The sequence below is a fragment of the Syngnathus acus genome, chromosome 3 (assembly GCF_901709675.1).
Source record: "Syngnathus acus chromosome 3, fSynAcu1.2, whole genome shotgun sequence".
NCBI classification, from domain to species: domain Eukaryota; kingdom Metazoa; phylum Chordata; class Actinopteri; order Syngnathiformes; family Syngnathidae; genus Syngnathus; species Syngnathus acus.
In genome coordinates, this window is record NC_051089.1 from 16,449,157 (window position 1) to 16,461,608 (window position 12,452).

Below are 12,452 nucleotides of genomic sequence, written 5' to 3' on the forward strand. Positions count from 1 at the left end.
TCTCCGTGTCCATTATTGTATGAAGGGCGAGGCCTTTACACAAAGAATATCTCAATCAATCAAATCACCCTGGGAACAAATTTCAACGTTACAATAATTCACAAAATCAAAACTAGTATTGCAGCTCCATTAGGAAGTGTTAACTTGACGTAACAATGTTTTGTTGACACGGAAGTCGCTACGGTTTCTTCTACTACTATTTCCGTATAGCGTTTGGTCAATCTGCGCATGTCAAAGTGATTTGTTCCGATCGAAAGTGTGACTCCTAATTGGATCAATAATTTTAGTGTCCATGAAAACAGTGCATTAATCATAATTTTAATCCAAACTCTGATCAGATCAAACAAATTTTGTTTGGCAAGAAAATAAAGTTGTTTTTGAACATAGGTGTCAAACCCAAGGCCCAGGGCCAGAAGCGGCCAGCCACATCGTTTTATATGGCCAGTGAGGACAAATTGACGGTACAAAGTCACGCGTCAATATTAAAATTACAAATTGTCTTCATTTCACAAAATAGAGGTATTGCTAGAAATTGTTATTACCACATCATTTTTAAATATTTGAACATCTCTTGCTTCAAAACTTATTCATCAGTTTGTTGTGTAGCCTATTATGTATCATATATGGCGTTGACGGTCATAATGGCCCTCCAAAGGAAACTATGATTACGATGTGGCCCGCGACAAAAGTGAGTTTGACACCCCCGTTTTTGAATGTCTAAAAATGCACAAAAACTCACATCAGGCCTGGCAAAAAAAAAAATAATAATCACATTTGAGGTTTATTCAGCCATTTGCAAAATATACCAATTCCAATGTGCCAGTACCCCAATATGCAAGTACCCCAAAGTGGCCCTCAATGGAAAATCGGAGAGACTTTCTGTTTGTTATTCAGAAGTACTCAATGGTATCTGCGTCTGTCTTGGACGCTTGGATATTAGCCAGCTCGATCGTTGAACCAGCGTATGGCAGACTTTTGAAAACACGCATGTGGACATGGTCGTCTCCTCCCACGTGCACCTACAACAGTATGAGAACACAAATGTTTAGAAGAGCCACTCAACTGCTCCAACATTTTACATTTTAAATGTTATACTCATTAAGGGTAACAAAAAGAAGGAAGTGAACTATACATTAGCCCACATGTGTCAAACTCAAGGCCCGGGGGCCAGATACGGCCCGCCACATCATTTTATGTGGCCCGCGAAGACAAATTGTGCATCAAATTAGTGTCATTACGAGAATTGCAAATTGTCTTCACTTTTAATATCTTTTTTTTTTTTAATATTTGACCAGTTTTTACTCGTCTGATTTGAAAACGAGTTATTTGTCCGTTTGTTTTGTAGCTTTTACTGTATATAATATGAGGTGCTCATACATTTATTTGGGTTGACAGTCGTAATGGCCTTCCAAAAGAAGCTATGACTACAATGCGGCCCGCGAAAAAATTAGTTTGACACCCCTGCGTTAGCCGGTGGGGGCTTGTGACATCGTAATAGAGGCATGATTTTGATGAACATTTGTTCAATTTATGTGTAATTTTGTGACGTCAAAGCCTCTTATTTCTCTATAATGATCGTTACCATCACATTTTCAGTGTTAGTAAGCTGTAGTATACAATTTATATCAATTACTGCTTTCAGAATAATAAACATAATAAATATTTTTGATTTATGATGACTTGTCTGATATGTCACCTGAGGACATGTAATGAATAGACGATGCCTAAAACAAACGGAATATCAAATATCAAACGTCAGGCCGACCAACTTTTTCCCGCTTGCTTCGAGCTTACCTTGATGAAGTAGTTGGTCCCAGCCACAACCTGTGATTTGTAACTCTTGGCGATGAAGACGTCGAAAGTCTTCCCAGTTTTTTCCTCAGCATCAGACTTTACCTGAAAGGCATTGGTTTTTGGTATATTTTTTTTGTTGTACTTTCAAACCAATCAATCAATCGTGTCAAATTCCTTACTCACTTTGTCGCATATTTTTTGAATCTCTTCGTCGGCATTAACTGCTTCAGCAAGCCCTCCGCACAACATTTTGAGTCTTGGACTGTGGATTAAAAGTGCAAGATTTCGTGCGTCTGTCCAGTTGAACACTACCGCTTTGTCATGTGACGATGACTAATAATGGACTGTACCATTCGCGTTTGGAGGCAACAGCATCTGTCTGCAGACCGCAAGACGGGGCGTGGTGTTGGAAAGGAGCGAACTATTCCAAAGAGGCGTAACACCAGAAAGGGGCGTCAACTTGTATTTCATCACATATGCGCCCCTCTTAAAGGGAACAGACATAGATAGGGTGAATGCCGCATTTTGACCATGAAATGAAATAAAAACAAAAAACTAAATGTGTTTCATTAAATCATGTACTATTTGTTATATATTTATACATTTGAGATTTACATTGTATAACGGGGATTTGCCTTTTTTAAAAATCCATGAACCGAGTACATAGTGTCTAAGTAATGTTACGTGTTTCGTTCAAAACTATTCAACCCGCTTTGCAATAAAATGTTTTAGAAAGTTGGACATTTATTTTTTTGCTGTGTAAATAGACGCATTAACTAAGGAGTTGCATTTTTGGAAACTAAGATAAAGGCCATTAAATCTGGTGGTGGTGGTGGTTGTTGGGTGGGGTGGGGGCAAATGAACATAAATAAATCACATAAGAAATAAGTCACATTTAAACTCAGCAGGGAAGCAAAAAGGCAGGCAGTTCCTGTGCACCCAAACTCATACATTGTTGCTTTATTATAATTGAACTTTATTATAATTGAACAAGAGATTGGGAAGAGCAGAAACGTTAACAGTAGCACTGTCAATAATACTGTACATCCCACTTTGCACTAATTGTACTGATTACTGTATCACGACTATAGTTTAGAGTTATAGTTATAACATAGTTTATTATTTAAAGAAACATGTTTGCCTTTTGCATTGCTAGCTAATTGTTTTGCATCAACCTCCACCCTCTTGACACCTAATAATCTTTTAAAGACAGGTAATGTCACTCTCACATGCTGCATTTGCTGTCCAAATAAATCCCAAGGTTAATTGTGTCACGAAAATAGGTAGATGAGTTTGCATAGTTGTTGCACAATGTGGTGAACCCAAATGAAGTAAAGCTGGGAGGGAAAGCAAGACAGGTCTCAAAATAATTTTTGGGGAAAACAAAGAAGGCAATGTACTTGGAAGAATAGGACCAGTGAAGTAACAAAATTATTACAAACCAACGAAGAATCTCGTGGAAACAAAACAATACTACAAAGTACAGGGAAAACTTGTCATGACATGGGAACACAACAACGACGACTGAAACAACCACAGCATATCGAGGCGCGACACGAGTGGCTGGGAGTAGCTGATTAATTGAAACAAGAAACGGGGCGGATGAGAACAGGTAGAAATGATAACCTAACAAGCAGGATAAGGCATAATTATGGGACACGGGATAAACCTGTCAAAACATGAAACAAATCTAAAACTAATCAAAATACAGCTCATGATAGTAGGTTCCCCACTCCTGAGTTGAACGACTTTCTGTTCCCGTTTGCCATCATGACCAATAAGCAGGCAATACCTTTTTATTATTTGTTTACTCCTTTTGAACATGTAAAGTATTTCCATCCATTTTTTGACCACTTCAGGGTTATGGGTGAGCTTCAAGCCTCTCCTGGCTATACCCTGGACAGGTTGGACTGGTGCCACAAGGCACATATTGCAACATCAATCATTCACTCTCATTCAAAGCTTCATGGAGGAGGAACTGAACCCACACTGCGGAAACACAAGTCAGGCAAACGTACCATCCCACCATGAGTCATGATGCACTTCCCCTTTGGAAGATTTTTTGTTCTTTATTTTATTACATTTTATTATTGCTTTTTATTTTATTTTAATATACAAAGTCAGGGCCCAAGATAAGTTACTAAGCATATCATATACCAAAATATTTTTTTACCAAAATTGCTGCCATAAACAGATAAGGTGTTCAGTAAAACCATCCATCCATCTGTCATGCCTCGTCCACAGTTTTGTGATGTGTCATCAGTTCTGTGTCTGTGTGCTCGCCCCTCCCTTCCTGTGTGCCCTTGATTTGTGTGATCACACGCACTTGCCTCATTACCTGTGTTGTATTTAAGTTCTGTTTGCGTGTCACTCTATGTCGGAGCATTGCATGAGATGTGGACAATGCATGTCTCACTGTCACGCGGTTTGTTTAGTTCCTGTCTTTTGTTTCACGTTTTGGCGATCAGTCCTATTGGTTTCGTTGTTTAGTCACGTCAGTTTGCCGAGTCTGTCCTTTTGGTTTGCTACAATAAACCCTGGTCCAAGCTGCACTTGGTCGTCCTCGCTCCATTCCTCCACCCCGTCTTGACACCATCCCTCCATTTTATGAACCGCTCATCCTCATGAGGTTTGCCGATGTGCTATAGCCTCCCCTTGCTGTCTCAGGACGTTAGGCGGGGTACACCCTGAACTGGTTGCCAGCCAATCACAGAGCACATATGTATAGACAAACAACCATCCATACTCACAATCACACCTACAGACAATTTGGAGCGGTCAATCGATCTACCTTGCATGTTTTTGGAATGTGGGAGGAAACCAGAGTATCCCGAGGAAACCCACGCAGACATCGGAAGAGCATACAAATCCCACACAGGAAGGCCAGAATCGAACCCCTGCACCCTAAACTGTGAGACGGATGTGCTAACCAGTGTTCCACCGTGCCGCCCTGACACATAACTAGCAAACACTCATCAAAACAAATGACAAAAGATTCATTCTGTTTAACAGAGTGAAAAATGAAATGTGAATGGCCAGTTGAAGCAATGTCTTAATGTTCCTTGGTGTGCTAGATGAGGAACCAGAACCAGAGGGATAACTAATATTTACTGTAGGAGCTGGCTGAGCATGAGAGAGCAGATGAATGACGTAGAAGTCAGGCAGAGGAATACTGATTTTAGTACTTTGCAAATGGAAACACCCCAATAAAAAAGAAAGACTAGCATCAGTAACACATTGTGCAAATAGAATTGAGTCAGTGTGTTGCAGATATGGTGATAAAAAGAGCTCCACTCCTGAAAGTAAATAGACGCACGCCGCAGGTGTGTCATTTTAGTACACGTAACCCTTTTTGGGTTTAAAGTACATTTATTCAGCTTATCTCATATACAAAGTATGGAGGAGTATCAGAGCAGCACAAGGGGAAAAGCTACATATAGTTTAAACCGTTTCCTGATTTGAGTGCATTAACAAAATTTGATTCTACCCTTAAAAATAAGGATTTAAATCATAAGAGAAATTAAGAAGTTAAGAAGACGTCTTTCCACCTGTCTTCAGCAGCACATTTAGTACTTTAACTTGAGCATCCTACAAAGGTCACAGAAAGTGTTTTGCCCTTCTATTTGTTTTATTTTTGAAAACAATAGATGATACAGCAAAATGTATTTGTGTTTTTGTGACTTCTGGGCTGAATTGTTGTCTTTTTCTAACATGAACAAGTCTCTAAATACTGTCTAGTTAGTCCACATTGTTCCTGCGTGAGAATACTGACTAACAGTCACCTGGGCACCCTTGCGTCATCGTCAGTCCGTCCATAATTATAATATGATCATCACATCCGTCCCCGCCTCCTTCAAACTAAAAATAAGAAATCATAGTCCAAAAGAGCCCAATTCGATTAATAGTTTGTAATGAGCCAACAATCCGTGGTTTTCGGGTGTTGTTCATGCTCTAACAAAGTAACAGTTTAACCACGGAGTGGACTTTTTTTCCCCCCGAGAAGAGATGGCAATGCAGCAAGAAAAGGTGGAGCAAAGAAAGGTGTGGCTTCACCAGGTTAACAAAAACCTGTGGAAGTTTCCTCTGTTAGTGAGACACGCAGACAGAAGGAATGCTTTCATGTTACAATGCTTGGTGATTACACCCTGCATTGTTCACTTTCAGCAGCCTTGCTGAAAGACCTGTCCACGTGTTTGACACCTTTCCATTTTTCATTTTTATCTTTCAGCGGAGATTTGTTTAGCTCGCCTTTTGGAATGGATATAGACACACCTTCATTGTGAGAAGAGGATAAAAATGATAGAGATTGACTGGACCACTTGTGGAAAAAGGTGTGTATACACATTATTAGTGAAATGTTGTCCGTTGTTCTTTTGTGGAATTATGAACACGGAAAAATATAGACAGTATATTTTTAAAAAAAAGTCAGGATGTAGAAGAGTACAAGTTTGGTGTAATGTTAGAAAATAAAGACAAAAATAATGATGTTGTAATCTAAATGACACATATGTTCAGTCATATCAGTGATCACTGATTATATAGCAAAAAAAAAAAGACAGGCTAGTCAGTCCGAATGACCAGAATGTCGATTTTTTTGTTTTCATTCATTTTTGATTGGTGCGTGTAGGTGGTTGCATCAGACGTAACATATCACAATTGTCTCTTAAAGCTTACCAGTAGCAAATCCAAATTCGGCCCAAAGTTCCTTTGCTATGTTTTAAAGATTTTTTACCTCATATTTACCACAGCAAGGAAAATTATGCGTACAGAGCATAAATTACTGTTTACCGTTGAGGACAATGAGCAATTTTATGAAATGATTACTACAAGTAGATAAGGCTAAATAACAAGGTTACACTGTAATACATTTACTATGCAGTATTTATTGATCATCAAATGAAATTGTGTGCCACAGATAGTTCCACCGGCCAAGTGAAAAAGAATATATAACAACATATGATATTTTCAATAAAGTGCAAGAGCTGCCAGCACAAAAACTCCCACGGCCGTCATTACAACACTCCTCAACGATTAATGTTATTTCTCTGTTCTTCCTGGCCTTTTGGCTTTTCCCATCGCTGTAGTATAAATAGGTGGATAGTTACTGCAATTTCAGAATTGCAATTTTATTGTGACATAAAACTTATTTACATTATGCGTACAGTACAGTAGGAAGATAGGTAGATTTGGCTGGCTTCTACGAAGCTTTTAAGCTAAATAAGACTGTGTCCAACCTCTTTTAGTAAAACATGATCAATGTGAGCATCTTTATTAGTGTGAAGATACTGATATGCCTCAGACCTTTTTAGATTGATCATTGACTCACAGCTGAAGCAACAAAGTTCAGTTCAACATGTGACTGAACTGAACCTTGCTGCTGACCACTTTTTTGTCATCCCCCTACATTTTAATAGTGCTACATTAGCAGGAAGCGGGATTGAAATGTATTCTATTATAAGATGCAAGAATTGGTGTTCTCACATTGTTAAAGTCTGTGGCCCTCTCTCCTCCATCTGTTATCTCGATCTACACATTTGCCCTCCCATTTTTAAGTGCTCTCAAACTAATAAGTTACCCAGACAATCTGTCTTAGCTAAATTCTTTCATAAATGAGCAATGAAAACATTTCGAAATGTGTAAACAATTTTAAATCCCATCAATCTGGCTTCTGACAAGAACATGACAGTTAAAAATGACGTATTACAAGTTTTGTATTACAAGATGTTTTGTTCTGCTTCACATGGGGGCTAAAGTAGCACTGTGCTAAGATGGTTTGATTATTACCTGAGTGGTCGTATGTGGCTTTGGACACTTGGACAGTACCTCATCATTGCTGGAAATTATCCAAATGTGTGACCTAATGGTAATGTGTCACTTTTGCTCTCCCTGCTCATTATTATAAACCAGAGTTAATGTTTATGCAGACGATAAGATACTGTACACGGCAACGTCATGGAGTGAAGCAATTACTGTACAGGGTCTATTATTGGCGAAGCGCAAGAATCTCTGATGGGGTCAAGTAAATGCTACAAAAACGACAGATTCTGATCTGTTCACGCTGGCCATTAGAAGTTGCTGTCAATTCACAATGGCACTACAATAGAGAGTGTAAAATACTTGGTTTTTTTAATATTTGTCTCTCTCATCCATCAGGCAGGGAATGCTGGATGGCAGGCAACACAGGCGATGTTGCTGTACTGCACGACCTCACTGCCTTCTCTTCATATTGGCACTGGCAGTAGTTTTGTTTTATTACAGTGTAAACATAAAGGACAGTGCAAGTGACTGGGGACCTCATTGGTGGATGCAATATAATGCAGGAAAATGGTGGACTGGGCTGGAAGGTCTACGCAGTGGCAACATTTCTGTCATAAGAGTTGATTGGAAAGTTTCTCCATTTGCCGCAGTTTGGGCAACTCAGAGAGAAGGCGTCAAAACTGGACTATCAAGTGAAGGAAGTCACTTTGCAATTCAGCAGGTTGCAGAAAACCAACCGCTGGCTGAAGGCCAAATCCAATACGTCGTAGCTTACCCTTCTGAGTATCACTTTATTATAAACGAGCCAAACAAATGTGCAGAGCAGAAACCATTTGTGACACTGATGGTTCCCGTGGCGCCCCACAACAGAGGTCATCGAGACGTTATCCGCAGCACCTGGGGAGGGGAAAGTGTGGTGTTGGGGAAGGTGGTCAATGTTTTCTTTCTGCTGGGACTGCATACCGAGGAGCCTGTCAAACAGCTGGAAGAAGAGTTGCAGCAAGAGAGCAAGGAACATGGAGACCTGATCCAGAGCGATTTTCTCGACTCCTACAATAACCTGACCATCAAAACCATGGTGATGCTCGAGTGGCTTAACTCCTACTGCGCCGGTGCCCCTTACGCCATGAAGATTGATTCTGACGTATACCTCAATGTGCCAAATCTCATTTCCATGTTGTTAAATGCACCAAAAACAAACTACATGACTGGACATGTAGCCAAAGAAGCAGAGGTTCTGAGAAATCCCACTTCCAAGTGGTATGTCCCAGTGGATCTTTACCCAAAAGCAACGTACCCACTTTATGTTCTGGGCCTAGGTTATGTTCTTTCTATGGACTTGCCTAAAAAGCTTGTGGAAGCTTCCAGATATGTCAAATCCATTTACCTTGAAGACGTGCACTTAGGGTTGTGCATGGAATACCTCGGCATTTCTCCCACAGACCCTCCAGATTGGCAATACTTCCAGTTCTCTCCTGTGCCATACGATCCTTGTGTTTATTCCAGACTTATCGCCATCACCTTAGATGAACATATTGATCTCAAGTGGATTTGGAAAGATTTACAACAGGCAGGGAAGGCCTGCTGATATGATGAAGTATGACTCAAACTATTATAGTCCAGAGTGGGAACTGTTTTTTGTTTTTACGCCTGTTTTCTCAACATGTGTTACATTGCACACGTTAAAGAAGAATCAGTATTTATTATCTGTATCACCTCAATTATCTTTCCGAGAGATTTCTTGATGTGCAATAAAGCTATTATGTATGGAGGCGTGGAGCTGCCGATTGAAAACCTTCTGACTGGCAAATACGTTCAAACGTACTCGCGAATACTTTCGAACACATTTGCAAATACGTAATAATTTGCTTAGAGCTAAATGCTACAAACATTGCATTTCCCCCATAATGCCATGTGGTATTGACTTGTGCATTTGCCAGTAAAAAATCTATTTTAGCTTACATCACATGGATAAGTTAAAAAAATAAGTAAAATTGTTTATTTTTAATGTTTCATACCACTTTCATATACCGTAATTTTTTGGACTACAAGTCGCGTTTTTTTTCATCGTTTGGGTGGGGGGGCGACTTATACCGAGGAGCGGCTTATATGTGATTTTTTTTCACAAATTTTCAAGATTAAAAAAAAAGGTGAAACAGCGATAAATGAACCGCGATGTAGCAAGGGATTACTGTAATTTGAATTTCAAGTGACGTCAGCGGCGCGGCGGTTGTTTAGATAAAGGACAAAGATTCGATCACGGGATGACGAAGATGACGAAGGGCCCCACGTACTACCGGCATCATTAGCGGCTTTGTTTGTAAGTGACACCAAGGACAAAGAGTTTGAACGATTTAATGATTTGGAGTGACACAGAAGGTTTGAAAAACTATTATGGCTTTTACGCACGCCCGGTCCTACTCGACGGAGCTCTCTTTCACCTCCGTGGATGGAAGTCGGGGGCCGGCGCTCGGCCGGGTGGCTGTCCGGGGACGGTGGATGGGGCTCGGACATGGCTTTTACGCACGCCCGGTCCTACTCTACGGAGCTCTCTTTCACCTCCGTGGATGGAAGTCAGGGGCCGGTGCTCGGCCGGGTGGCTGTCCGGGGACGGTGGATGGGGCTCAGACATGGCTTTTACGCACGCCCGGTCCTATTCTATGGAGCTCTCTTCCACCTCCGTGGCTGAAAGTGCCACCTCCGGGGATGGAAGTCCACGCCGCCACACGACTGGAAGTCCACGCCGGTGCTTGGGGCCGTGTGGCGGTGAACTATTTATATTATAGTTATTTGATATATTTTATTTCGTGTAGCAACTTGTGTATGTTTTTGGGCCTGTGGAATATTTTGAAGTGCAAGCGCCGTCAGGGGCGCGCACCCATTGTTGACATAAAGGACGATCGATGGATTTAATGAATTGGAGTGACACAGATGGTTTTATAAACGTGTTATTTATGTAATAGTTATTTGAATAACTCTGAATGTTACGTCAGGCCCGTTCTCAGCTCTTCGTTTCTGTTTATGTCACATTAGCATACCTATCGTTTAGCCTGTTGTTGCTCGTTCATGTCTGTTCTTGGTGTTGGATTTTGTCGAATAAATTTCCCCCAAAATGCGACTTATATTCCGGAGCGACTTATTTGTTTTTTTTCACGTTATTGTGCATTTTATGGCTAATGCGACCTACTATATTCCGGAGTGACTTTTAGTCCAAAAAATACGGTACTGTGCATATTAGGTTTACTTTGTTAACATTTCAGTTTTTACCACACTGCACTAATTGTATTGTACTTTTGCCGTTTAAATTTCATTGCTGTCACTCAAAATAAGGCAAACTAATTAACCTTTTACATTGCATCCACCTTCCCTCTCTTCACACTCGCCAATTCACTAACATTTGATAATTCTGTCATGAACATGCTGTATTTGCTGGTCAGATAATGGAATGGCCTTGGCTTTGCTGGTCCTATTAATATCTCATTTTTTGGGATGAGTCTGGTCCCTCGTGTAGTGTAGCAAATAGTTATTGGCATGTGTGTCCTCATCTACTGAGTTAGTGATAAATTTATCCTAGAAAATAATGTCCTGACTACTTTATGTGTTGTTGACAGTCTAAAACTGTTCATCACAACATTTTGTGAAGACATTTTCAAAATATGCACTTTTTATAACAAAAATGTACTCTTAGCTTCGTGGAAATGTACAAAAGTTACTCCAATGTGGACAATGAAAATACATTCCTGTATTGTGACTACATGTAAGTGCAGCAAAGAATAGAGGACGTTTTATTAAACACCTCTGATTTTCACTAGGACAACCACAGTCCTCATGACACCAAACAAAGCAGTTTCCTTTTGTGAATTTTAAAAATGTGCTTCAACTCGTCTTTAACTTGATGAACCTGCATGTCTGTAAATCAAGCAACACACCTCATAACTGCCATTGCTTTGCAAACAATCACTGAGTAGCAGGCAAGTAACTATGTTGACTGTTTACATGCTGAACATGATCATCATCGCCAAGATGGGGGAAACAAAATCACAAATAAATACGTATATTGGTCAGGAATAGTTTTTGTTTTTTTATCTTTCTGTTTTTCAGCAGACAAGCAGTTCTGTTATCTGTTGGAACCTCTTGCACGTACAAGACTCGACATGTTTGTTTGCATCCCATGAACAGCTATGAGGGAGGAGTGCAGCAATGAAGAAAAGCTATTTATCATTTGGCACAAAATGGGAACATCATCTATATTACTTTGCTGAATTAGAATAAAAGAGAACATAAATTTAAATGATTTAGTGTCATGGATCAGAATGGAGCAGGGTGACCAAATGCAGCTTGGACCAGGGTTTATTGAGGGAAAAGGTAGTTGGACGGAAGGATGAGGGGAACAAGATCAAGAGAACCGGCAAACTAACTAAGGCAGGCACTTAGGTGTCTGTGGCAAATCTCACCCGCAAGGCGACCAAGATTGTGAGTGATGTGAGTCACCCCGCTCACTCTTTGTTTGCTCTTCTGCCCTCTGGGAGGCGGTACAGGAGCCTGCGCTCCCGCACCTCCAGACTCTCCAACAGCTTCATACTCCAGGCTGTTAGGATCCTGAACTCGCTCCCCCTTTCAGCGTAGCGTCCTGTTCTTTGCACTGTGCTTACTGTCTGCTGTATGCATGCTGGCTCAGTTTTGCTCCTCTTATTTGTTGGGTTATTGGTTTATTATTTATTCATCGCTCGTTTTATTTATATTGTTATTTTTTGTGTATTATTTATTGTTTGTGCCTTCTTCTTTTTATTTTGTGTCGTCTACTTGTATGTCTCGTCACCGTGGGATAGAGGAAACGGAATTTCGGTTTCTTTGTGTGTCTCGACATATGAAGGGATTGACAATAAAGCTGACTTTGACTT

General features: G+C 40.3%; 2 protein-coding genes across 2 annotated transcripts; one reads left to right on the forward strand and one right to left on the reverse strand.

Annotated features, from left to right (window-relative positions):
* Window positions 1-747: 747 nt before the first annotated feature.
* LOC119121036 (cystatin-B-like) lies at window positions 748-2,187 on the reverse strand. Its single transcript, XM_037248388.1, has 3 exons — window positions 1,978-2,187; window positions 1,795-1,896; window positions 748-1,019 (listed from the first exon to the last, which is right to left on the reverse strand). Exons 1-3 carry the CDS (start codon window positions 2,041-2,043, stop codon window positions 891-893), a joined length of 297 nt encoding a protein of 98 aa, XP_037104283.1. The 5' UTR covers window positions 2,044-2,187; the 3' UTR covers window positions 748-890.
* Window positions 2,188-5,895: 3,708 nt separating this feature from the next.
* On the forward strand, window positions 5,896-9,288 carry LOC119120345 (beta-1,3-galactosyltransferase 1). The gene is made up of 2 exons (XM_037247151.1): window positions 5,896-6,125; window positions 7,948-9,288. The coding sequence occupies exons 1-2, from the start codon at window positions 6,091-6,093 to the stop codon at window positions 9,137-9,139; spliced, it is 1,227 nt and encodes a 408-aa protein (XP_037103046.1). The 5' UTR covers window positions 5,896-6,090; the 3' UTR covers window positions 9,140-9,288.
* The last annotated feature ends 3,164 nt before the right edge of the window (window positions 9,289-12,452 follow it).